This window comes from Dendropsophus ebraccatus, chromosome 8, assembly GCF_027789765.1.
Source record: "Dendropsophus ebraccatus isolate aDenEbr1 chromosome 8, aDenEbr1.pat, whole genome shotgun sequence".
In the NCBI taxonomy this organism is placed as follows: domain Eukaryota; kingdom Metazoa; phylum Chordata; class Amphibia; order Anura; family Hylidae; genus Dendropsophus; species Dendropsophus ebraccatus.
Window position 1 is genome coordinate 48,777,851 of NC_091461.1, and position 27,971 is coordinate 48,805,821.

Sequence of the window (27,971 nt, forward strand, 5' to 3'; positions counted from 1 at the left end):
AATTTCCCCCGAGTCCGTAAATACCCCACATGTGGACATAAAGCGCCATGTGGGCGCAGGGCAAGCCTCCGAAGGGAAGGAGCGCCATTTGGATTTTGGAGGTTGGATTTGGCTAGAATGGATGATGAACGCCATGTCGCATTTAAAGAGCCCTCGTGCTGCCAAAACACTGGAAACCCCCCACAAGTGACCCCATTCTGGAAACTACACCCCTCAAGGAATCTAACAAGGCGTGCAGTGAGGATATGGACCCCTTGATGACGGGCACATTTGTGCCATGAAAGTGAAAAAATGAAATTTTTCCCTTTCACGTCACATTGTTCCACATTTGTGCCCGTCACCAGTGGGGTCCATATGCTCACTGCACCCCTTGTTAGATTCCTTGAGGGGTGTAGTTTCCAGAATGGAATCACTTGTGGGGGGTTTCCAGTGTCTTGGCAGCACGAGGGCTCTGTAAATGCGACATGGCCCTTGAAATCCTTTTCAGTGAAATTCAGCTTCCAAAAGCCAATTGGCGCTCCTTCCCTTTGGAGGCTCGTCCTGCGCCCCCTTGGCACTCTATCGCCACATGTGGGGTATTTCTGTACTCGGGAGAAACTGCGCTACACATTTTTTGTCTTTTTTTGCCTCTTATCCCTTTAAGAAAATGAAAAATTGAAGGCTAGAACAACGTTTTAGTGTAAAAAATAAATTTTTCTTTTTTCACGCCATATTGTTCGGAAAATCTGTGAAGCACCTGTGGGGTCCAGATGCTCACCGCACCCCTTGTTACATTCCTTGAGGGGTGTAGTTTTCTAAATGGTGTCACTTTAGGGGTGTTTTTTAGGTTTTGGCACCCCAGAGCCTCTGCCAACCTGAAGTGGTACAGTCAAAAATGACCAAATATAACGGAGGCGTTGAAATTCACTAGGCGCTCCCTTATATCTGAGGCTTGTGGTTGCGTCAAATAGCGCAATAGGGCCACATATTGGGTATTTCTATAAACTGCAGAAACGGGGCAATAATTATTGGGGTGCATTTCTCTGGTAATAGGTTTATAATTATGAAAAATATTGGATTACAATAAAATCTCTGCACAGAAAATTAAAATTTTCAAATTCCTTACACACTTAGCTTTTATTTCTGTGACTCCCCTAAAGGGTTAAAACACTTTCTGGATATGCTTTTGCAGAGTTTGGGGGGTGCAGTTTCTGAAATGGGGTGCTTTGTGGGGCTTTCTAACATACAGGCCCCTCAAATACACTTTAAACCTGAACAGGTCCCTAAAAATATCTGATTTTGAAATTTTACTGAAAATTTGGAAATTTGCTGCTAATGTTTTAAGCTTCCTATCGTCTAAAAAAAATGAAAGATAGTTTAATAAATGCCGCCAACATAAAGTAGACATGTTGCTAATGTTATTTAATATATAATTTATGTGGTATAACCACTTTCTGTATACGCAAAAAAGTTTCAAAGTTGGAAAAATGCATTTTTTCAAATTTTTTCACATTATTTGGGTTTTTTTCATAAAGATTTGTTATGAGTATCGACTCCAATTTACCAGAAATGTAAAGTACAATATGTCACGAGAAAACAATCTCAGAATCAGACGGATAGGTAAAAGCATCCCGAAGTTATTAATGACTAAAGTGACACTGGTCATATTCATAAAATTTGTCTCTGTCATTAAGGCCATTTCAGGCTCTGTCCTTAAGGGGTTAAATAAGCTCAAGGGAAGCCTGGATGCTTTTCTTGAAAAATATAATATAATATATAAGTTATGGGCATTAGATTTCTGGTGATACGTTGATCAAGGGATTTATTCTGATTGACATTGGAGTCGGGAAGGAACTTTCTCCCTTTGATGGGCAATTGTTATCTGCCTTGTAGGGGTTTTTGCCTTCCTCTGGATCAACAATGTAGGGTTTCCTTAGGTTGAACCTGATGGACTCCTATCTTCTTTCAACCTTATTAACTATGTTACTATGTTACCCAAAAGGCAATCAGACCACTTGAACCAGAATAATGTTCTAGCAGCCATCATTGTAATGACGGGAATCCAAAATACAAAATAAACTTAAAATGACAGACCTCATTTATAAAATAATAATAATAAATGGAAAGGATAAAAAAAAAATCAAATGAACATAGTTATACCCTGACTACCAGAAAACACAGAAAAAAAAATTCCAAATGACACTGCGTCAGGAGTGCTCTAAATTTCTTGGAAATATTTTTTTTTAAAAATCAGTGAAATACCAGATAAACAGCAATTACATATTTCAGGGTTACATTGCTTTAACAGTAAAACCAAAAAGCGTAATGTCATTTACTTCTTTTATAGAAGATGAGTCATAATACTGAAAAAGAAAATATATAGTTATAAAAATAAATATAAATTTTATATAAAGTTTTTTGCCACCATATTTTAGTTTAATGATCAGAAGCCATTCAGTGAGACACATGTAATACCTTGGAGCCTTTTGTAAAGTACATTTTTTTTTAGCACTGTAGACTGTGACTAACTTTCCAAATACTTTGCTTTATTTATCAGACTCGGTTTGGTCATGTCTTATTCATAACTGATTTCCAGCTCGGAGCCTACATCTCAGTAGCTGGTTGGTTTTGTGCCTCCTCAGAGCAAATCCTGCTCATTTACATTGTGTGATAAGTAGGGTTTACAATAGACATGTAAATAATATTGAAAACCATATTTCCTAAATGCAATACACCACCTTATAACTGATACATACAGTATGCTATTGGACTTCACACAGCATCAATGAGAATTGATGCTTAAAAGTGAATGAACGACACAAATACCGTATAGCACAACACTGGAGTTTTTTTTTTTTTTTTTTAGATTTAAATAAAATTATAGTAGTATTTCATGTGCCTGTTATTCTGTAAATATACGTTGCTTTCTACATCTTTTTTTTTTTTAAACATATTTCTGAGAAATGGTTCTTGTTCCGTTTCAGCTCTCCTATATTGTGCTCTCAGGCAGTGCCGAGAGTTAACAAGCTATAGAGAAATCTTGTATTATAACTTTGTTCATATGTGAAACATGTTGTGTCTCCTCAGTGATGCATGCTATACTAACTACAAAAACTTGCTTATATTTTCTCATATTTTAAATGAAGAAGTGTGCTAAAATCTTAAAGGGGCCTAAAGGGACTAAAAAAAAAAGAAAAAAAAAAAAAAAAAAGAAAACAGCAGCACCACTGTCCTCGCCTCTATGTGCAGGCTCCCAGAACCCATGTCCACTGCTTCAGAAGTACAGTATGTACATGCAGGGAGGACACACCAACATTTTTTTTTATTATTATTATTATTATTATTATTATTATTATTATTATCATTATCATTATTATTACTACAGAATTTAAAGGAGGGGTAATCTGTGGATTAAGCGTGTTTATCTACACAAATTTGTATACTATGTAGTGATTCTATTTAAGTATATTAAGCACACGCTGAAGGAACTGCATGGGTTAATTGTGTACATGACAGCCTGTACATGCTTGAGAGAACATTTGCCAGCTACCTCCCTGCCTCTAGACCTATCACAGCCATGCAAGTTTCTCTCCAGTTATGATCAATCCTGTGCTGAGCTACCTCAGGTTTCATTGTAATCTATAAGTAGAGGTGGAGAGAGCCATGGGCTAGAGTTTTAGCTCAGTGCAGGCACTAGGACTTTTCTCTACCTGTCCCCCAAGTGCTTCACACAAGCACCCCTTGCTCATTAGGCCAGCCACCACATTTGGCAAAATCACTGTCAGAGTTAGAAACCTGGTAACACCTTTCAGCAAAGAAAACCCCTGGGACTTCTTAGACTATACCCTTGTAAGTAACTCAAAGCTAAACGGGTTAAGTGGCAAAGTAGATCCACACACATTGTGGATGGTTTTAGGCAGATGATAGTTGAACAGTTTTAATAATATTGTGCCAATCTTTCCAGTACCGCATGGTCCCTGATGACTTGATGCCCTTCTAAAAAGTCTTTTCTATCACATTTCACCAGTGTTCGGCCAAGTGGAAATATTAGCATAAAATGTGTACTTTTTTCTCCAATTTCTATTTACTGATGTCAGAGTGTGTAAATACAAATCACTTATGTATGTGTGATTGGAAAGCTGAACCTTGAATATTTATGACAAGGTTTGTTGCTTGTTCTTTTCTGCATCATTTATTTCCAGTCATCAGAGGAATTCAAATTATAATCAAGAAGAAGCAAAAAGTGGAAACAAAGAACCGCACTTTACTTTTTGTTCTAATTTATTGAGTAAAAATAACATTACAGCAATTATAAAGTTACTAACAACTGTCACGCTTCTTACAGGCCATTGAACCTTAAAGACAAGCTGTTTTTCAAATGCAAAATATTGTTCGACATTATCATCCATGTCAGCAATACAAGCCTTTTAAGTGTCCTGATTTTCAGGTGACAAGCTATGGGATTTGTTAGTGTAGATTCGGCTGCGGAGATGTCCTTTTATAAGCAAACATATAAACTAGAAGAATAAAAAATATACATACCTCGCTGGCTTATAATCCCTTGCCACAGTCATTCTCCAACCTGATTTCCACTTCCTGGTTCTCACCCCAACACAAGGAAGTGCCTGCTCAGTCAATCATTGGTTGGGATAAATCATGGGCATTTCTTGTGTTTTGGAATGGGGACCAGGAAATAGACATTTGGGAAAACCCGGTTATGGAGCACTGTGGAAATGGTAGTGGTGGCTAAATGGTGAGGTTAGTATATTTGCTGCAATATCCTACCAAAAGATATACATGATTGTTCACATTACAGAATCGGCACCAAAATTCTGTGCGGAACCCCTGTGTTCGGAATGGTCATTGAATCCTGCCACCTGTTTGAATGGGAGGGTGTCAGGAATCAGGTGATACGGACACGACAAGACAGTGAGCCCTAGGTCTGAACCCACCCACTGTCACCTGCCTGCTTGCCTCAATCGACCCTAGACGGTCGCGGACAACCACGAAGACGTTCCCTATGCTGCGTAAGTGAACACACAGAACAATACAGACAGACAAACACAATAGAGAGTAATGAACGATCCGGGTCAAACCACACTAGCAACAAGGTACAGAATCAGGAAAACAAGGAATAGTCTAAGTCCAGGCAAAGGTCAAAACACGAGTAGTCAAGCAAAAGGAATCAGGACGGGGATAACAGGAAAAGGACAGGGAGAGCTGGGACTAGAACTGATCTATGAACTGATCTAATAGCCAGCGATGTACTGCTGGCTGGCTCTGAACTAAATACCAGAGGGAGGTTCCTGGACCAGAGCTAATTGGTCCGGACTCCTCATGAGCAAAACACAGCAGCTGCACCGCTGCATGCAGAGTGGCTGAACTGAAAGCCACTCACCCTGAGCGCAATGCCACTCAGCTGTGTCTCGGCCGGCCGACAGCCAGTCACGTGACCCCACGGCGTCTCCGGTCGCTAGGGACGCCGTCGGGTCTCCGTGACGTCACTCGGCCCCGGCCGGCGGAGGCGGAGCGACGGCGCTGCGCTCCAGCCGGGGCAGACATCGCTGGAGCGCGGTTAGGTAAGTTGCTGACATTACCCCCCCCCTTCAGGAGGGGCCTCAGGACCCTTATTACATGGACCAGGTTTAGACGGGTTCCGAGTATGGTATCGTCTGACTAGATGAGAGGCATGCATGTCCCTGGTCGCCACCCAGGTACGCTCTTCTGGTCCGTAACCCCTCCAGTGGACCAAATACTGTAATGACCCTTGAACCCAGCGGGAGTCCAGAATTCTCTCCACCTCATATTCCAATTCCCCCTGAATGACGATCGGAGCAGGAGGAGGTGATGGAGAGACAGGTGGAATATATTTTTTCAACAATGCTTTATGGAATACAGAATGAATTTTCAACGCCGTAGGAAGTTTGAGTCTGAACGTGACGGGATTTATAACCTCAGTAATAGTGTATGGCCCAATGTATTTAGGGGCCAGCTTCCCTGACTGTACCCTCAATTTAAGATTCTTAGTAGCTAGCCAGACCTTATCACCTACTGTATAATGGTGGCCAGATATGCGTCTTTTGTTAGAAATTTTTTTGTAGGAGTTTTGGGCTTTGACCAAGTTCTGATGAGCTTGGGCCCAAACTGTGCACAGTTTAGAGAATATGGCTTCAGCTGAAGGATTTAGAGAGTCGGCGGAGTGAACCGAGGAGTATCTGGGGTTAAAGCCATAATTGCAGAAGAACGGCGACATCTTAATGGAACGTTGTTCGTGATTATTGATCGCAAATTCGGCGAGAGAAATGAAGTCGCGCCACTTGTCCTGTGTATCAGATACAAAACACCTTAAGAACTGTTCTAATGACTGGTTGACTCGTTCTGTTTGCCCATTGGTCTGGGGATGGAACGCAGAAGAGAAGGACATTGAGATACCTAGTTTACCACAAAATTCTCTCCAGAAACCAGCAACAAATTGGACACCTCTATCTGAGACAATGTCTTCCGGAACCCCATGCAATCGTAGGATATGGTTAATGAACAAGGTAGCTAGTAGGCGAGCATTGGGGAGTTTGCGCAGCGGAATAAGATGGCACATCTTGGAAAAACGATCCACCACCACCCAAATGACCGTCTTCCCCTTAGATACAGGTAAATCAGTGATAAAATCCATAGACAAGTGCGTCCAAGGTCTCGTAGGGGCCGGCAGGGGAAGAAGAAGTCCCTCCGGTGGCCTACGAGGAACCTTGGACCGAGCACAGATTTTGCAGGCCTCAACAAATGCCTTGACATCTCGGGCCCAGGATGGCCACCAGAAGTGGCGGGAGAGCAAATATTTAGTGCCCGCGATACCTGGATGACCCGCCAAAACAGAGCTATGAGTTTCCTCCAACACACGGAGGCGAAGGTTCGGCGGCACAAACAGGAGAGACTCGGGCGTGTTAGGTGGGGCCACATCTTGGGCCTCTGCGATAAGGGTCACCAGATCTGGTTGTAACACTGACACCACCACACCGGGTTTTAGGATCGTATCGACCTGATTCTCGGGGATATCTTCCGGGCTAAAGCTGCGGGAGAGAGGGTCAGCCCTGACATTACGAGAACCAGGTCGGTAAGTGATCTCAAAATAAAACCTAGTAAAAAATAGAGCCCATCTAGCCTGACGTGGAGAGAGACGCTTAGCTGTATCGAGGTAGACCAAGTTTTTGTGGTCAGTCAGTACAGTAACCTTATGTTTAGCGCCTTCTAAAAAATGCCGCCACTCATCAAAGGCCATCTTGATGGCCAATAGCTCTCTATTGCCAATATCATAGTTGCGCTCCGCTGGAGAAATTTTTTTTCCAGAAGAACGCAACAGGTCGTAGATTGGTCAGGGTACTCGACCCTTGAGACAATACTGCTCCAACCCCCACCTCGGATGCGTCCACCTCTACCACAAATGGACGCTCAAAATCTGGGTGAACCAGTATTGGAGCTTTCGAAAAACACCGTCTAAGAGTGTCAAATGCTCCCATGGCTTCGGGAGACCAATGTACTAGATCTGCCCCCTTTCTAGTCAGGTCAGTGAGGGGTTTAGCAATGAGAGAGAACCCCTTAATGAATTTCCTGTAGTAGTTGGCAAAGCCCAGGAACCTTTGAAGAGCCTTGAGATTGTTGGGTCTTTGCCATTTTTCGATGGCCGCTACTTTAATAGGGTCCATACTAAAAGAGTTGAGGGTAATATTGTAACCTAAAAAGGAAATCTCTTGGATACAAAAATGACACTTAGATAATTTGGCGCATAGACTGTGTTGTCTCAAAAGCTCCATCACTGTACGTACGTGTCTAACATGCGAATCCTAATCAGGGGAAAAGATTAAAATATCATCCAGATATACGACCAAAAAACGTCCTAGATATTCACGAAAAACATCATTCACAAACCTCTGGAATACTGCTGGAGCATTACACAGCCCAAAGGGCATGACCAGGTACTCAAAGTGGCCCTCTGGGGTATTAAATGCGGTTTTCCATTCGTCTCCTTGCTTGATACGAATTAAATTATATGCTCCCCGGAGGTCAATTTTAGAAAACCACTTAGCTCCACTTATCTGATTAAAAAGATCTGGTATCAATGGCAATGGATGCTGATCTTTTACAGTGATTTTGTTTAGTTCCCTGTAATCAATATAGGGCCGGAGACCGCCATCCTTTTTACCAACAAAAAAGAATCCGGCCCCCATAGGGGAAGCGGAGGGCCGTATGTGACCTTTACGTAAGCTGTCCTTAATATATTCCCGCATGGCCTCTCTCCCAGGACAGGTTAAAAATTCGCCCTCGAGATTATTTAACACCGGGAATTAAATCAATAGAACAATCATATGGTCGGTGAGGCGGGAGACCCTCCACAGCCCTTTCATCAAAGACATCGGCAAAATCACACAAAAATTCTGGAATCTCCTCCTTATCTGGAGAACATTCCGCCAAAGAAACAGTAACACAGTGAGACCCACATGCTGAACCCCATCTTACAAGTTCTCTGCTGGACCAATCAAACACAGGGTTGTGTGTCTCCAACCAAGGCAATCCCAATATCACGTCAGATGACAAATTGTGCATGAGAAGAAAATCAAGTTTTTCAACATGAATTGAGCCCACCTTGACTTCTAGACAAGGGGTGATATAACGTACTTCACCTTGCACAAACGGCGCAGAATCAGCTCCTGTGACATTTACAGGACGCTGAAGCAGAATGGGACATACCTCTAGACTGGAAAAGAACGTGGAGTTAATAAAATTAGCAGAAGATCCGGAATCTATCTGGGCATATCCATTTATAGTTTTATTTCCCACGGACAAGCAGATAGGTAATAACAACTTATTTTTAAAGGGTACCTGTGCGCCTGAGAGATCCCCTCGATAATCTCTCAGGCGCTGGAGTTTTCCGGCGAGGATCTTGGTCTGGAAGGGCATTGTCGAAGTTGATGACCGGTCTTTCCACAGTAGAAACACAGATGGTTTTGCATCCGATGAGCTCGCCTGACCTTAGCATCAGTGACGTCTACCTGCATAGGTTCTACGGGTGATGAAAAAACGGGATGGGAAGGTGGGGAGCTCGAGGACCTGGAATGATCGGGGGTACTCTTTTCCTTCTGTCGTTCCCTCAGTCTGCGGTCAACCCGGATGGCCAAGGTCATACTATCCTCCAGTGATTCAGGAGTGGGGTACGCTACCAACATATCCTTCAAGCGGTCGCAAAGACCCACACGAAACTGGTACCGGAGCGCAGAGTCGTTCCATGTGGAAAGACCACTCCACTGTCTGAACTCAGAGCAGTACTCTTCCACTGGACGACGGCCCTGTCTCAGGCTTGTTAACTGACGTTCTGCATTAGAGGCACTGTCAGGATCGTCATATAATAACCCCAGCGCAGCGAAAAAATGGTCAGTAGTCAGCAACTCAGGCGAGTGAGAAGGTAGGGAAAAGGCCCACTCCTGAGGAGGACCCTGGAGAAGGGACATAACAATGCCCACCCGCTGGGTCTCATCTCCTGAGGATCGGGGGCGCAATCTAAAAAACAATTTGCACCCCTCCCTAAAGGCACGGAACTTCTTCCTGTCTCCAAAAAATTTGTCCGGGAGTTGAACAGGTGGTTCCGGGGGTACTGGGGAGGTCACGGTAAGCTGTCGGTGTGCCGTCTCCTGGTCTTGGACCCTAACCGCCAGCTCCTGGACCATAGTATTAAGTCTCTGCATCTGTTCCACAATGTTAGTCATGGCGGTCCTGTTATCCATAAGGCTAGTGGCAGTATTAGGCTGGCTATTCTGTCAGGAATCAGGTGATACGGACACGACACGACAGTGAGCCCTAGGTCTGAACCCACCCACTGTCACCTGCCTGCTTGCCTCAATCGACCCTAGGCGGTCGCGGACAACCACAGACGTTCCCTACGCTGCGTAAGTGAACACACAGAACAATACAGACAGACAAACACAATAGAGAGTAATGAACGATCCGGGTCATACCACACTAGCAGCAAGGTACAGAATCAGGAAAACAAGGAATAGTCTAAGTCCAGGCAAAGGTCAAAACACGAGTAGTCAAGCAAAAGGAATCAGGACGGGGATAACAGGAAAAGGACAGGGAGAGCTGGGACTAGAACTGATCTATGAACTGATCTAATAGCCAGCGATGTACTGCTGGCTGGCTCTGAACTATATACCAGAGGGAGGGTCCTGGACCAGAGCTAATTGGTCCGGACTCCTAATGAGCAAAACACAGCAGCTGCACCGCTGCATGCAGAGTGGCTGAACTGAAAGCCACTCACCCTGAGTGCAATGCCACTCAGCTGTGTCTCCAGCCGGGGCAGACATCGCTGGAGCGCGGTCAGGTAAGTTGCTGACAGAGGGCTTGCGCGCCTCCGCTCGCTGCGCTCCAGCCGGGGCAGACATCACTGGAGCGCGGTCAGGTAAGTTGCTGACAGAGGGCTTGCGCGCCTCCGCTCTCTGTGCCTCTCTGCTTAAAGAATTGACATGTCAATTCATTGAGTGGAGAGGCACAAAGAGCGGATGGGCGCAATCCTTCCCATTCGAACAGATAACATCCAGGATTCAGTGCCAATTCCATGAGTTCCGCACAGAATTCCGGCTCCGTAGTGTGATCGGGCCCTTACTCAATAAGTCATAGTCCTCATAAGGCTATATTGATGGTGAAGAAATTAAAAAGTAAACTTTTCAAATCTAATAAAAAAAGGACCAAAATGTGCTGATTTTTTTTTTTTTTTTTTTTTATGTCTTTGTCACTAAGGAATAAATGCCCAGCTCTATATATGTCCACTGTGTGGTGATAATGTGGACATATAGGTTGTGCGTGTTATAAAATCATTGCTAATGTGGAAAGTAGAACAGCTCTAAATACTTTTTTCTGTACAAGTTCTGTAGTCACCAATCATAAAGAAAGGTTAAAAGCCTGTGTAAATCTTATAAGTAAACATGGAATGGGACTTTATATGGCTGTAAGCTATTAAATATGTTGTTAATCATTATAACAGTATGACAGTCATATAATGCAGGACAATCTCAATGTGTATTTTATGTTCCTGACAGTCTATTTCCGGGGTGATTTAAAAGTCTCCATACATAGGCAAAATTGTCACTGTCACTTTATTCATAAAATGTGCTATACATAGATGTCATTCTTAATGTCAAGCTGATAGAGATGTGTTAGTTTCACTCATGGAGAGCTTAATAGTGTGACTCACTCAGATACTTAACAAGGTACCTTCTGCAGTGTTTAAAGGAAAACGTTTTTTTTGTAAGTTTTTTTATGAATTATTTTTCTTTTGCAATATTATATTTTACCTCTCAGCTGTGGTATGAGTGCACGTCCCAAGTAACTTGTAGACCGAATGTGGATGGATGATCTGACCCCATTTATCTATAACGGCTAGAGTGCAGGATGCATTCATGTCTATATATGGAGCAAATCTTTTAAAAATATGGTTTGTGTAATTCGCAAATTCTTTACCACAAAATTTATGAAGTTCACGAAGCAAACTTAACAAATCTATATATACCTGCCAAAGTTCCCCTGATGTCCTCACCTTGCTCGGGCAATCACTGACTGAGGGACAGAGCTGCGTCCAGTGACTGGTTGAGCGGGCTGTCATTCTCAACATACAAGACAGAAGTGTGAACCGCTCCGGATCATTGGACCTGGAGGACAACCAGAAAAAAAACGGGTGCAGGTACTTGAATTCAACCACATGCGGAGGACATCCGTATATGGGCTGAAGTAAACCATCCATGTTACACAAAAAATTCCAATAAAAAATGTTTATTTTATAACAGCAGCAACGCGTTTTGGCCAGCCGTATCCAAGGCAGCCTTTCTCAAGCCTTTCTGAAGCTTGAAAAAAGGGTGCCTTGGATACGGCTGGCTCAAACGCATTGCTGCTGTTACTCCCGATTTTCTTCTGGAAGTCCTCCAGGTCCAGTGATCCAGAGCAGTTCACACTTCTGTCTTCCTCTGCACCACTTCGGTTGGTGTTCCCATTAGAAGCTGCAGTACTTTCACCCTCATGTGCTTTATAGAGTTGTGCCTATGTATTAGCAAAACTCAATTAGGTGAGTGCTTTTCATTTTAAAATAGTGTGAGCAATCACCTGACAACAGTGACAAAGGTGACAGATACAAGAGTGACAGCCCACTCAACCAATCACTGACAACGGTGCTGCCCCTTCTCAGTCAGTCAGTCAGTGAGTGATTGGCTGGGTGGAATGTCATTTTCCACTCAGCCAGTCACTGACTGATTGAGAAGTGACAGCGCCGCAGCCAGTGATTGCCTGAGTGGGCTGTCACTCTTGTCTCTCGAGGATGACAGCCCGAATTGACTGAATTTAGCAAAAATGTGCTGGATTCCCTATGCTCACCTCTGCTCATGTCCTATCATAATGGTTGGTGAGAATGTCTCTAAATAGAGGACCTAATTTTTTTCTTGGTTTTTGCCATTGCTCACTGGGCAGGAAGTACACATGCTTAAATGGAAAAACTTTTGATATGTCATAGAGATGTGTCCAAAGTTTTTATTAGTTGAGGTCTAATTATTCAGATCATTACTGATCCGTAGAAAAAGTCAGGAGAAGTCTGTGCTCAACTCTCTCTCTTCTGGCTCTGTGTCACATGACCAAGTTGGCCACATAATGTAAGTCTATGGGGTCCCTCACACAAAGAGTGGGGAGAAGAGTACATGGCGATATGGTCGCCTCCAGCTCTGATTGCTCACACTGTGACCAATCGTCTGATTGCTCACACTGTGACCAATTAAACCTTTTATCAATGTCAACATGTTACATATTAAAAGTTTTTTATAACGGTTGACACACTGTAAAGTGACTCTGTACCCACAATCTGCCCCCCAAAGTGCTTGTACCATCAGATAGCTGCTTTTAATCCAAGATATGTCCTGGGGTCCGTTCGTCAGGTTATTGTCCTAAAAAGCAACTTCATGTCTCAAATTGGTGTGGCCTAAATTATGCATGCCCTAGACTTGCACTGCCTTTCCGTCCCTCCTCCCCTCCCTCCTTATAATTAGGAACACCTCTGGGCAGGATTTCTCCTAATCATCACTTGTCTGAACACCGTACATGTGCTGGATTGTTAAGAGCCATGTTTAGTGTTCAGACAAGTGGGGATTAAGGCACAGACACTCTAGGCCACGCCAATTTAACAGATTGTGAGTACAGAGTCACTTTACAATGGTTATCCAGCGCTACAAAAACATGGCCACTTTCTTCCAGAGAGACACCACCACTCCTGTCTCCAGTTTGGGTGAATTTTTTTTAACATAGTTCCATTGAAGTGAATGGAGCTTAATTTCAAACCACACCTGAACTGGAGACAAGAGTGGTGCTTTCTTTGGAAGAAAGTGGCCATGTTTTTGTAGAGCTGGATAACCTCTTTAAATTCAGAAAAAATGTTCCATTATTTGCTGAAGCTGATAGCAGAAAGAATTGGCCACATGTAATTCCATCCTTTCCCATCAAGATGTTGCCTCTAACCAAGCACTTTTTATCAGCTTGTATTTGAGTTGGTTCATGTAATATTTGGCAACTTATATATTTTCCAATGCAAAAAAAAACACCTTTTAAGTTGAGCCTTACATTGTCTTGTGTGTTCATCTGTAGTCTCCAATATTTCATGGCTATAGAGTTATTAATGGCCATAGATGTTGGTTAAAGAAAGAGACATTAAAAACTGTTGACAATACCGTTCCCTTAATGCCAGACAGAGACTTGACATAGTCTGTGATAGATTTATGATGTTCAAATAGGCTGTGGGAGTCTCTGTCAGAATGGCATACTGATTTCATTTTTCTCCTTTAAATGACATTATGGGAGTCATGTGAAAAATCCATATATTTGCTGTCATTATTCATTATGGAGAATGTTTTTTACAGTTTCAAAATGCAGCTTTTTCCTTCTCCTTGGGGCACGGGCTAGTGTATGAAATTAAGGATTTCTACATGCTTCATATTAATACTCGAGAATAACGTCTCTGCCATCGTGTTAAAACTTAGCAGTTGAAGAGACTTGATTAATGATACTAATATTTCTATGACAACCTTTGTTAGCTCTCTGTTATGACCAGCAAAGTGTTGATAGCTTTATACTGGCAGTTACATAATATGAGAACATTAGTTTTTGGCAAGATATCTACAAAATGTAAAGCTATATGGCATATGTTATGCTTCAGACTTACCATCTTTGTCATCCAGACAGACATTCATCAAAAAGTCTTGCAAGGTAACGAAAGGTTATAGAGCAGTTTGTGACTTTTGAGATCTATTACTCTTCCAAAGTCTTAATACTGAATTTTTACTTAAGCTCTCTGGGAATTTAGACAGATACTTTGGAAAAGACAGGCGAGTAATTCTTTTCCCACTAATTGCTGCCTCTATTAAGGTTTTATAACTAAGATTACCCAAGTGATAGTTGATGATGATGAACATTTTGATGTGTTGAAAGTTTCTTTTTTTTATATTGCTATATAACCTTTAGGTTTTGGCAGATTTAGACTTTTTTTCTTAAAACCCATTTAAGAGGTTTGTCTCATAAGAAATCCCTGTTTTGACAACCCTGTTAAGTAGTTGATTCTGTTGTCAGCCATCCACAGGTTCCCCTTCAGGGGATATGTAGTGGCCATTCTAATGGATGGCCCTTGTATCCCTCAGAGCTGTTTTATTTAAATCTATTGTCTTCTTGCATAGTAAAGCTTGAACCTTGAGTGTATGGACTAGAGGTCTTTGCTTCACATGGAGTTATCATATATAAATGCTATGATCCTGGAAGATATTTTTAGAGGATGAAAGATTGAGCTTTGGTCTTTGCGTTATACATGCAGGGACAGGGTTCATCTTGAATGCAGGGTCACCAAGTCTACACTGCCAATATTAGAAAGAAAATCAAATACGGAAGGTTCAACAAGGTTCGAGTTTTATAGAACCTAAGATTTTCCGATGTTCGATCATCTCTAGTAAAGAGCAATTGATAAAATGCGAGGGGTATTGGAAGGTTGAGAGAGGATATGGAGTTATATTTAGGACTTAAACTCTCATTCCCCTAATATTTATATGTAAGCACTCCTCTGGGAAAACTCTTGGAGAATATTTATGATATCATAACCGGCAAAGATCTGGAATGTGAATGTATCATCAATTAGTGATTTAAATAAGGTGCCCCACCAAATTCAAAATATGGAGTATGGTAGGAGAGTGCGGCGAGAAAAAGAAAATAAACAATGTAAACTCACTGGTCCTCATGCCTTCATAGTGCTACTTCTGGGTCCTGCTGACAGCCATCGGATGTCATTTTCTGCTGAAAACTGGATACGTCACGTAACCCAGATGTAACATCATAGCCCGGCTAAGCGATTACCCATCTTAGTCAATGATTGAAAAGGCAATGACTCGGCTGGGCACTTGAGATTGCCTCTGGAAGAGGTAAAGGACACCTTCAGGTGTCAGTTGGGCCCAGGAGCGGTGCTACGGGGTATGGGGTTTGTTAAGTTTACTTTATTATTTTTCTGCACCCCCCGGCATTCCTGTCATTATTAGATTCTGTGAGACTTCTCCATTGAGACTAGTAAATGTTTATTAATTGGTTCAAAGTGAGTTGGATCTGGCACCCTCTGCTGAGTGTGGGGTATGGACTTTTTTGTGATTGTGACGATTTTGTGATGGACTATTATAGGATTAGTAAAGAATTGTTCTCTTCTCAATGATATAGAGATAGTGGTTGGTAGTTCAGTTATAATGTTCGATAACTGCTTTAAAAGCCAATCTCAGTTCTTGCTCATAGAGGCTTCCCAAACACAGCACCACCCTCTGTGAGGGCTAGATGACCATATTAGCAGGGGTTATCTTCATTAGAAAACTTCTTGAATCATAACCGTAAATAGCTAGAATCTGATCGCATTATTACCAATAGAGATGGGTGCAGCATAAATTGGAAACATAAGAGGTCAAAAGTAGAGAGCTACAATTATAACCACAAATTAAAAGGGGGGAACCTAACAATATTTATAGCCCGAGAGAATAAAAGCATAAAATATTCAGAGAATACTTGCCCTTCCTTTATTTTTGGGATGGGTCAAGCAGTCAAATCTCCACCAATATGTGATAGGGTATTACTTTTGGTAATAAGAATACCCATTTGATACTTCCATTGTCTAGATGCTATCTTATTTCACTGTGGTTTATTTCACTATACATTTTACATCATTTCATTTTTGAGTATGGCATTTAGCTGTGACTGACAATACATCCTGTTTGTGTTTGTCTCTCCCTGATTAGAGATCTGTCTTAGTGATAATTTTGTACCAGCAGTGCCAAATGTCAATTGGGCCTCTAACTGTGATAAATTAGCAGCAAATTGATACTTAGAAAACTATGATTATAGCAGATTTCTAGTGAGACCATATTTTTCTAATATTCATGTTGACAAAATATTTCATTTTCCCTCTCCCACACAAGTTCACTGCTGCAATATTTTACAATATTTTATTATGTGACCATGCATTACGAAAACAGGATGTTCTGTACGCACATTGTTAACCTTTGACTTTAAAGACAAAGTAATAGAAGGAGACTTGGAACAGAGTGTCAACACTTCTGAATAGCGACATGATGTAATTGTGGTATGAAATAGTAGTGATTAACCACTTTGTGTCAGCAATCTGTATATATACGTTCCTGCTGCACATACCCCGTGCAGTAGGAATGTATATTTATGTTCCTACACTGACGGGGGTTTTGTGATGTGAGCGGGAGCGCTGAAGACAGAGCTATCTCGTTCACATCTGTGTCCAGTGCCGGAGGTAGTGAGAGACAGCTGCGATCCCGCAGCCGACTCTCATTAACCCCCTAAACGCCACAATCTACTGCAATCAGGGCGTTTCAGGTTCTCAGTGACAGATCAAGCACCTGTCACTAAATGATCGGGACCCCCACAGCCATGCTATCGGTTCGTCAATCTATGTATAAAGTCTGCTTTCAGGCAGGCTCTGTACATAGATCGCTGATAAAACTAATCTATCCTATGCTATGGCATAACATAGATCAGTATATGAAATCTAATGATTGCATATTTTACAGTTAATAAAAGTGTAAAAAAGAAGTTTAAAAGACCCCCTTGCCCATTATAAAAATATAAATATAAATATATAAACATATTACACATCGTAGCGTTTGGAATCATCCGATCTATTAAAATATAACATTATTTTTCCCGCACTGTGAACGGCGTAAACGGAAACCAAAAAATAACGCATCAGGATTGCTGATTTTATTAAATTATATATCACAAAAAAATAATAAAGAGCTATCAAAATTTTTCTGTTACACCATTTTGATATTTATAAAAAGGAGACATCATGGCGCAAAAAATGACACCCCAACCAGCCCTCTAGGTGGAAAAATAAAAGCGCTATGGCGTTTAGAAGGCGGGGAGGAACATTTTATTAATTTGACCCGAACTTTTGTGCATCAAAGGGCATGAGTAAGAGTTTAGGAACTTATCAACTGAATAATAAATTATTATCAAAAAGACACCAGATTTACTGGCAAGTCTGAATGGGAGGTGGGAGACTAAAAAACTAAAAAGTTGTTACCATCCCCCTGCTCCCTGATGCTTCCCCCTGCAAGCTGCCTTGTGGTAAATATGGAAAGAAGTGAGCAGGTTACAGTTGCTAGCAATCAAAATCTATGGATAGGGAAGAGGAAGCAGCAGCAGCAGAGAAACATCTTCATACATACTATTATATACTATATATATATATATATATATATATATATATATATATACACACATATACACTACCGTTCAAAAGTTTGGGGTCACCCAAACAATTTTGTGTTTTCCATGAAAAGTCACACTTATTCGCCACCACACATTGTGAAATGAATAAAAAATAGAGTCAAGACATTGGCAAGGTTAGAAATAATGATTTGTATTTGAAATAACATTGTTTTTACATCAGACTTTGCATTCGTCAAAGAATCCACCTTTTGCAGCAATTACAGCATTGCACACCTTTGGCATTCTAGCTATTAATCTGTTGAGGTAAGCTGAAGAAATTGCACCCCACGCTTCTAGAAGCAGCTTCCACAAGTTGGATTGGTTGCCTGGGCACTTCTGGCGTACCATACAGTCAAGCTGCTCCCACAACAGCTCAATGGAGTTCAGATCTGGTGACTGTGCTGGCCACTCCATTACCGTTAGAATACCAGCTGGCTGCTTCTGCTGTAAATAGTTCTTGCACAATTTGGAGGTGTATTTAGGGACATTGTCCTGTTGTAGGATGAAATTGGCTCCAATCAAGTGCTGTCCACTGGGTATGGCATGGCGTTGCAAAATTGAGTGATAGCCTTCCTTATTCAGAATCTCTTTTACCCTGTACAAATCTCCCACCTTACCAGCACCAAAGCAACCCCAGACCATCACATTACCTCCACCATGCTTAACAGATGGCGTCAGGCATTCTTCCAGCATCTTTTCATTTGTTCTGCGTCTCACAAACGTTCTTCTTTGTGATCCAAACACCTCAAACTTGGATTCATCCGTCCACAACACTTTTTTCCAGTCTTCCTCTGTCCAATGTCTGTGTTCCTTTGCCCATCTTAATCTTTTTCTTTTATTGACCAGTCTCAGATATGGCTTTTTCTTTGCCACTCTGCCCTGAAGCCCCAAATCCCGCAGCCGCCTCTTCAATGTAGATGTTGACACTGGTGTTTTGCGGGTACTATTTAATGAAGATGCCAGTTGGGGACCTGTGAGGCGTCTGTTTCTCAAACTAGAGACTCTAATGTGCTTATCTTCTTGCTTAGTTGTGCAACGCGGCCTTCCACTTCTTTTTCTACTCTGGTTAGAGCCTGTTTGTGCTGTCCTCTGAAGGGAGTAGTACAAACCGTTGTAGGAAATCTTCAATTTCTTAGCAATTTCTCACATGGAATAGCCTTCATTTCTAAGAACAAGAATAGACTGTCAAGTTTCAGATGAAAGTTCTCTTTTTCTGGCCATTTTGAGCGTTTAATTGACCCTACAAATGTGATGCTCCAGAAACACAATCTGCTCAAAGGAAGGTCAGTTTTGTAGCTTCTTTAACGAGCTAGACTGTTTTCAGATGTGTGAACATGATTGCACAAGGGTTTTCTAATCATCAATTAGCCTTCTGAGCCAATGAGCAAACACATTGTACCATTAGAACACTGGAGTGATAGTTGCTGGAAATGGGCCTCTATACACCTATGTAGATATTGCACCAAAAACCAGACATTTGCAGCTAGAATAGTCATTTACCACATTAGCAATGTATAGAGTTTATTTGTTTAAAGTTAGGACTAGTTTAAAGTTATCTTCATTGAAAATTACAGTGCTTTTCCTTCAAAAAATAAGGACATTTTAATGTGACCCCAAACTTTTTAAACGGTAGTGTATATATATATATATATATATATATATATATATATATAGAGAGAGAGAGAGAGAGAGAGAGAGAGAGAGAGAGAGAGAGAGAGAATGTTGCCACTTCTAGTATATTATCTCATTGCTAGATTTCTAGTAACACTGCTTAGCAGTGAAGCTTCTTTGGGTCTGCTACAGAGAAACCAATAAAAAGGATCACATCTTCTCTGTGTGTTCTTTGTATGGGAAATATCCAATAGATCGTCTCTACTTACATTTGAGCTAATTCCAGTGAAAAATAGACATTTGGAGATGGATTCTGTTGAAACTGGTGAAAAATTAAAGTTATAAAATGGAAAAACATGTTAGGGGCTCCATCATCCGGTCCATGATACTTCCTAAATTTACAAATGTTAACCAACAGGGAGGAGTATGAGGGGGTCATCTAATAGTTAGATTTCTAGATAATACCAGCAATATAAAAGAGTGATGGTTGTAAAAGAGCCTGACAGAGAGTGCAGGATCAATAAAGCTATTCTAGCTAGAGGATACAAGACACTTGATCTAGAAAACTATCAAAGAGGGAAGATGAGTCAGACATATGTGAAAAATGCTCCTAGTAATTGTTTCTTGATTTGTTCGACTAATTTGGGCTCTAATGCATCCTTCTATTATATTTATAGATATTGATATTTAAATATGTTTTTGTCCACATTTTCACATCATGTACCATACCTTTTCACCTGCTTTGTTGATTTTAATCAGTTAATAGCTTGTAACTAGAGATGAGCGAGTAGTGAAATATTCAAAAGTTCAAAATTCGATTTGAGCAAACTATGAAGTTCGACTATTCGATTGAATATCGAATTCTATTAAAGTCTACGGGAGAAAAATGCTTGTGACTTTGTGATCTCCAAGTGGTCGAATTAAGGTTTCTAAGTCCATGTAACGCCTGGAGTAGTGGATCCACTGGACCGTCACCAGCGATGGCACTAACCTCACCAGGGAGCGGAGTCTAAGGGGCCGCTGGTTTTCACCAGAGCCCGCCGCAAGGCGGGATGGACTTGCTGCGGCAGACGACCCCCAGGTCGCTACCCCTGGCTTGGTTGCTAGTGACCTCAGGCGAGGCGTGGCAGGAGCAGTAGGCAGGAGATGGTGATAGCAGAGGTCTGTAGGCGTAACCGCAGGTGACAGGCTGAACACAGGAGCAATAGAGTAACAGAGGAGCAGGAACCAGGAACAAGGACTAGAGACCAGGTAGCGGACAGGAATCAGGAACAAGGGCTAGGGACCATGTAGCGGACAGGAATCAGGAACAACAGGGAGCTGGGCCAAACGCTATGGGAAGCAAGTAGAGGCTCCAACACCTGGAAGGGGGCAGAGCTGGAACTTATAGGAGAGTGATTGACATGTGGACCAATTAGGAGTGCACTGCCCCTTTAAACCTGAGACATCCGGCACGCGCGCCCTAGGTGGCGGGGACGCGCGCGCCGGCCGGCACAGCGACGGACAGGAGCGCGGTGAGGTGAGGCGCCCCCCCGGGGCCGAAGCAATAGCAGCGCTGGGTCCCTGCCTATGGACACCGGCTGCTGCAGGCGTAGGAGAGAGGGTGCGGCGGCGGTCCGGAGCACGGGACGCCACCGTGGCCCTAACAGTCCACCATGACACCTCATAAAATGATGCAAACACCTCTGTACTGCACTGCGACAATTTGTAGCTAACAGCAGCTAATCAAACACTAGCGTATACAGTATAGGTAGAAAAATGGGTGTATGACATCAGCAGATTAGTAGTCTTTTTTTTGTTTTGTGCGCAGAGCCCTATGTACTGTACTGCACTGTGACAATTTGGATGTTACATGTAATAAGCCAACCCAGGTGTATACAGGAAAATTATACATTGCCTGCCTGTCTAAGTAGCATGAATGTATGAATGTAGCTACAGTATATGATGTACAGCACTGTATATGCTGTGTATTGTAGTACCCCTGAAAAGCGCTTGCTTGTGTGGTCTAGCCTACCTACAATCAGCTAAATTCACACTCTAGCTACTCTAAAAAAATGAGATTGTCCTGCAACAGTTATACTGTAGGAGCGACTAAACCCAGTGCAGCTCATTCAGAATACACACTAGCTGCCTGTTTGTCTGAATAAAGCAGCTTCTGTACAAGTAGCTGACCATTTCACTGTAAATATGGATGGAATATACTGTGCTGTGTCTTCTAGTAGCCATAACAAAGGCTTTTGTGGTCTTTCCTGCCTACAATCACCTATAACTTCCCTTTCCCTGCACCAGCCTCCTTCCCTGTCTAGGTCCAACATGGCATCTGACGACGAGCAGGAAATGCCAAGTTCCTATACTCTGAAAGTCACATGAGTAAGCCAGCCAATGAATGTAGACGCTGTTCTTGCTATGCCAGCGTGCTCCTAGGGCCCCTCACCCCACCCCGCATAGTTATTGGTCCAAAATTTTTTTTTACTGCGTATTTGGTCGGATGCTCAATCGAAAATTTGTATTTCAAATAGTATAGTATTTGATCGAGTACTACTCACTCATCTCTACTTGTAACCACTTAAAGTATTTTGAATCTTTATATCTTTCACAGTCATGTAATAATTGTGATTACTGTGCGTTTATAACGGCGTGTTATTTTTCCGTTTCTTTCTTAGGGTACGCCTGCAAGTCATGTCAGATACAAGGTGGATGTCTCTGTGTTTCCATATAGTGCTAGTATATTTGATGTAGAGGAGAACACTGGTCGGGTTATAACAAGGGTTAATCTTAATGAAGACCCCAGCACAATATTCAGGGTAAGTTTTGAATAGTTACTGGATTTTCAGTCACTGTTCATTTTCTCTCATTTTATTTATGCTCTGTGTTCTATTGTGTTCAGTTTATTATACAATAAAGTAATATATCATACATTTGTTACATATAGTTAGTACAGACTGGCAGTTTAATGTGGCATTCTGTCCAGTATGGCCAATTAGAGCACTGCCCTGCCCCTAGAGCGCAAATGCGACCAGCTCCCTGTCGGTCTGCTTTACTGATAATCATTAGAAGGGCCGGCCGGGCCAGATCAGCATTCTTGGGGCAGGGCAGTGTTCCAAACCACATTACCGGATCAAGGACTACATTATAACTGCACGGAAATGGTGCTGAGGAAGAAGGTAAGAAACATATGTTCATTCTCAGTGACCCGTGTGCAATAGGGAGCTCTCTTTTTGAACAGAGAAAAGACTAAATATTGCCATGGGGGGCAGATGGATCATAGATTGTCAGGAAGAAAAACACCTAGTGCCATATGTATACTGTTGGTTTAAACTCAAAATCGTTTTTTTTTTTTTGTTTTTTTAGTATATTTGAAAATGACTTGTGTTCAAAGCCCCTGTTGATAAAAAAAAGTAACAGTACCTCTTTCAAGGAAGGAGTATTGGTAACTTTATGTTTTATACCATCACCATATAGCTCATGGGGTTAAAAGCTAATAACGACCATTCAATGCTTTAGGTAATGTCTAAAGAGAAATGATGGCAGTGGACTAACTAAGTGTCCAGGTGGTAGGTTCTGGGGGGGAGGGCAATCTAATAGGCTGGCAGGGTGCTATTTAGAAAGAGAAAATCCTAACATCTGCTCAGGTTGGACATAAGTGCTCTAAAAAAACAGGTTGTGTCAGGTCTATTTAATGCTATTAAAGTGACTATAATCATTAGGTTTCGGCTAGTGATGGTTCGGCCAACAATCTGGATTTTCCCGTGTGATGTACAATAGTTGAATGTACATGTTAATGTAATGTTGCAGGGAGGTTGGTCATTATTACATTTCTGCCTCTGTTTATCTTCTAGAGGACCTTTAGAATTTAACAATTCACAAACTTGGTCACGCAACATTCTCGGTCATTAAATTGCAGATTTTTTATTTATTTATTTTTATAGACTCTGTGGGGTCGACAGAGAAACATAGCTTAATAAGCCATATCATGATATCACCTGTCTATTATTGTGTAGGACAGCTCTGATCCATCAAGGCATGGACTTTACAAAACCTCTAAAAGTGTTCTGTTATTTGGCAACAGGACATAAGCAACATCTAGAACTGAATCTTCATTTGCTGTCCAATGCCACGTTTATACAATGTATTTTTTTGTTTATTAAACAACGTCCATTGTTGCACATTTAAAACAACAGCCATTGTTTCATCACAGCGGCCGATTTCATTAACCCCTATGAAACCACAGCTGTAGTGTATACACACTGTATACACTACTGCCGGGATTTAATTCCTGACATGTCTATTTTTTGCACCAGCTATTCAATGAAAAGCAGCCGCCCAACAAAGACTATGCACACAATGTAAAGTATGGCTCCTGGCTGTACTTTACATTGTCGACTAAGGCTAATTGGAGTGCGACCACACCAGAATGTGCCCGGATTCCAATTAAGTTGAAATGATGTTCACCCAGTCAATACTGCAGTATCGCCTAGGTTGAACATCTCAGACAGCGGTCATTCTTGCCATGTGTGAACATGGCCCAAAACAAGAATGGAACATAAACAGAGGGGGGGGGGGCACACAAAAAACTAAAAATACTCAAAAATACAGACCATAATAAGCCAATAGGACTTCTTTTACAGAAATTTGAAGCTTCACACTGATCTGATGAAAATCAATTGGTGACTTAGTAATTAATGAACCTGTTAGCCCTTAAGGCCCTATTCCACCAACAGATCTGACGACAGATTATCTGCCAAAGATTTGAAGCCAAACTATAGTCCGTTCCTGGGTTTGGCTTCAAATCTTTGACAGATAATCTGTCGTCAGATCTGTTGGTGGAATAGGGCCTCTAGAAAGAGAAGCTTTTAGTTGCTTTCTGCCCCACTGGTTAATAGATAAGGGTATTACAAGTGGCACCCCATGCTTCTATGATATTTACTCTAAATTCCCTAAAAAGGTGTTAATATATATATATATATATATATATATATATATATATATATATATATAAATATTTTTTTTTTTTCCCTTTCTTAAAACTTGACATTTCCAGTAAGCACACATAGAACAGGTAGCTCTCATGTCTCTCTGGACTTTTTCACATTTTCTTTAATTTGACAAGACTAAAGAAGATGATATATGATGATGGATGATAAATAGTTATATGATGAAGTTGAAGTGAAACGATTTTTATGTGTACAGGAATATAAAACACACATACATCTGTCTGTGCTGTAATATGTACACCCATACACAAGCACACTAGTGCATAGCATAAAGAAAGTGGGAAACAGTTCTGCTTGTCTGCACTTGTGGCATCTCATCTCAGTTTGCTCCGGCACAAGTTACAACCCATTGTTCTGTAATGCATTAAGTTGTTTAGATGAGAAAATAAGTACATTGTCAGATTTGGCTTTGATGGATAGAATCGCCTTTATAAAACCGTTTTTCTGCTTCATTTACAATCTCTTTTAAAACAAGTACTAAAAGCACTCCGCATTGAAGAGAGTAGTTTACAAGTTAGACCCAACTGACTTTCATGTTAATAAAAATAAATAAATAAAATAAATAAAAATGGCTGTGTATCTGGTTAATTTTTAGCAAACTACTTTTTAAGCATGTAGATTTTTTTTTTATTATTTGACTTGTTCAGATTGGTCTTTCCTTACCTGACCTTCACTATGAGCAAAGTTATCTTTTTTTATAAAGTGTACAGAAATTTCCATTAAAATGGGTCCCTTTTTATTCTTTTCCTTGTGGATTACCTTCTTCATATAGGAGAAAGTCTTCTCTACAAAAGAATGTCGATAACAATGCTTCTATCAACCACTGGGATCTTGTGGACCAACGTGAGACATATTCTTCACACTACACAAGTAGTTTATTAAAACAGATGCGTTGAAAGACGCCATTACTGTTGTTTGTATTTTACAATGTCCATCTTATCTTCACTTCCAGTCCAGTACTTTCTGAATATAATCCCAGGTCTTGCATATTATAGTTACATGCAAGTGCTAAAACCTCTAAATTTAGACTAATAATAATAATAATAATAATAATAATAATTATCTGTTTTATTAGGCACACAAGCTTTTACTACATACATGAGTACAAAGATAGAAGGGGATATAGATATATATATATATATATATATATATATATATATATATATTGAAAACAATGATATTCAGAAAATATCTCACCTTAAATTGGAAATTCTGTTTGGATATACTGTAGTAATCTGCAAAATTATCCTGAAGAATTAAAGGGGTGTCCCAGGATTAGAAAACATTGTTCCTTATTTCCAAAAGCAGCACCACACTTGCTTACAGGTTGGGTATAGTATTGAATCTTTCACTGGAGCTGATCTAACATATTTGACACAATCCCTGAACAGTTATGGAACAAATTGTAAAAAAAAAAAAATTCTACTTAACAATCCACTTCAATTCATACTAAGGGCTCTATTATACGGAGTGATAATTAGCCGAATCGGGCCAGATCATCACTTGTTTATAATATTGATAAGGCCTTCATCATGTAATAGTGCCTTAAGAGTGATCATTGTACAATTACCCTGAATCAGGATCTCTCTTGTATATTGCTACTCCCACAGATGAAGTGGATGACAGCATAATGCCCTATCTGCCAGCAGCTTTCCTTGATTCTTGAAGCAACATAACCAAAAGGCCCAAGATGCTGTACGTTACTATCTGTATCATATTAATTCAGAATATACAGGTCCACAGTCTCTAGATTAAACCAGGTAACAGGCATGGCAGCAGCACAAATCGCTCCCCAGCTGCAATGAATTCAGCTGATTGCAGGAGATGGGATTCATAGATTATAATGTAGACTATTGCTACGTTTACACAGAGTGATAATTCGCCCAACCGATCGTTTAACGATTTTGAAGCAACTATTTGGTTTTTATAACGATCAGCGTTTAGACGAATAAATCGTTAAAAAAATCGTAAGAAAATTCGTAGGAAAAATCGTTAATGCGATAGTTTTTAAGATCGCTTAAGCCCATTTTTTACATAGGATGAATCTTTGAAACACTGTTTACATGAAGCAATCTGCGAATTTTTAGCGAATGATGAACGATGATTTGAGAACATGTTGAAAGATCAAAATGAACGATTTTTCGCTCATCGCTTGATCGTTGGCAGTGTTTACACTGAACGATTGTCGCTCAAATGCGATCGTTATTACGAAAATTCGAGCGTGTAAACACAGCATATCTCCTGCTTCTACCAAACGCTTTATCAGGCTATATCTAGATATTGGTAGGGCCTCAGCACTGGGACATTGATGTTTTGACCCGGAGACATATTAGAACTTTTTTATAGTGATAGAAAGACTTTCAGCTTATAAACTGCTTTATCACCTACCTCCAAAGTTTAGAACAATTTATAGTAAAATGAAGTGAGCAATAAAATAATTGACATCTAAATGATCTTCGAAGACATTCCTAATCTATAATATCCTATAAGAATAGAGGCTGCTCGAGATTGATTGGAAGCAATTGTTTCTGCTTTGAATAACATTGACTTGAATAACAAAGACGTCTTTTTGTGAAAGGCAGACATTCAAAAGAGGTTAAATAAAAGGTGAACACTGATTGGATTTGTGATCAAGCAAACAAATATTGAGAAAACCCTTTAATAATCTTTATTGTTTTAATGCATTTCTAACTTTAAAAAAAAATTGTAAATTGTATAGTCGGCCTGCTGTAGTTCCCGTTTATTAAAATTAAAAAAGACTATGGAAAGGTTTTTCAATTCAGCAACAAATTTTGAAGGACAAGGGGGACAATAGCAATAGGCTTAGGGTCCTATTCCAGGAAACCAACAGTGTACCAAGCTGAAATTGTCACTTGAAAATATATGCAAGAACAGAACAATTTAAGTGCCAAAAACTGAACAATATAGAAAATCATGGGGGGGGGGGGGAGGGGAATACATTGTTTATGGGACAGCTATTAAATTTCCTTGATACTAATAATGAACTAAACACTTCCCAGTTAATAAAGGCAAAAAAAAATTGAACTGCAGGGTCTCCAGACATGCACCACCCTCATTTAGGAAGGAGAAGCACTATACCTTGAGGTTATATAGAGTAGCTCACTCCTAGAAATAGCTCCATAAAACTGTAAACATAAGAAATGTATCCAAATCTAAACCGAGTCGCACCACCTATGTCTGTATGTTACCAGGTGAATGGGCCTGAGAATAGATTGGAGTGGGGGAAGGGGAAGAAAAAGGAGAGTCGGATGATGTGAGTGGGATTTGTTTATAATCGTTCGAGCTTACAAAAGTCAACCATGGTAGCCAACATTTAGAATACCTTTTAGAATAGTTCATTGTGTCACATAACAGCTCTTCCATTCTATGTAAATGATTCACTTCAGAGCACCACTCCACCATGGTAGGCAGAGAGGTTTGCTTCCATTTCCTGGGTATGATTCGTCTTACTTTTTTTTAAATTTGTGTTCTATTCCCATGCCAATGTACCCAGATGTGGATGAGCTATTTTCCCCAAAATTTGCTTTGAGTTTAATT

At 40.8% G+C, this 27,971-nt stretch overlaps 1 protein-coding gene across 1 annotated transcript in view; it reads left to right on the plus strand.

Annotated features, from left to right (window-relative positions):
- Positions 1 to 27,971, plus strand: part of PCDH15 (protocadherin related 15) — a 796,162-nt gene that overhangs the window by 543,244 nt on the left and 224,947 nt on the right. The window contains exon 21 of the mRNA XM_069981835.1: positions 22,083 to 22,223. Within this exon, the coding sequence (XP_069837936.1) occupies positions 22,083 to 22,223 (141 nt within the window). The remainder of the gene's footprint in view (positions 1 to 22,082; positions 22,224 to 27,971) is intronic.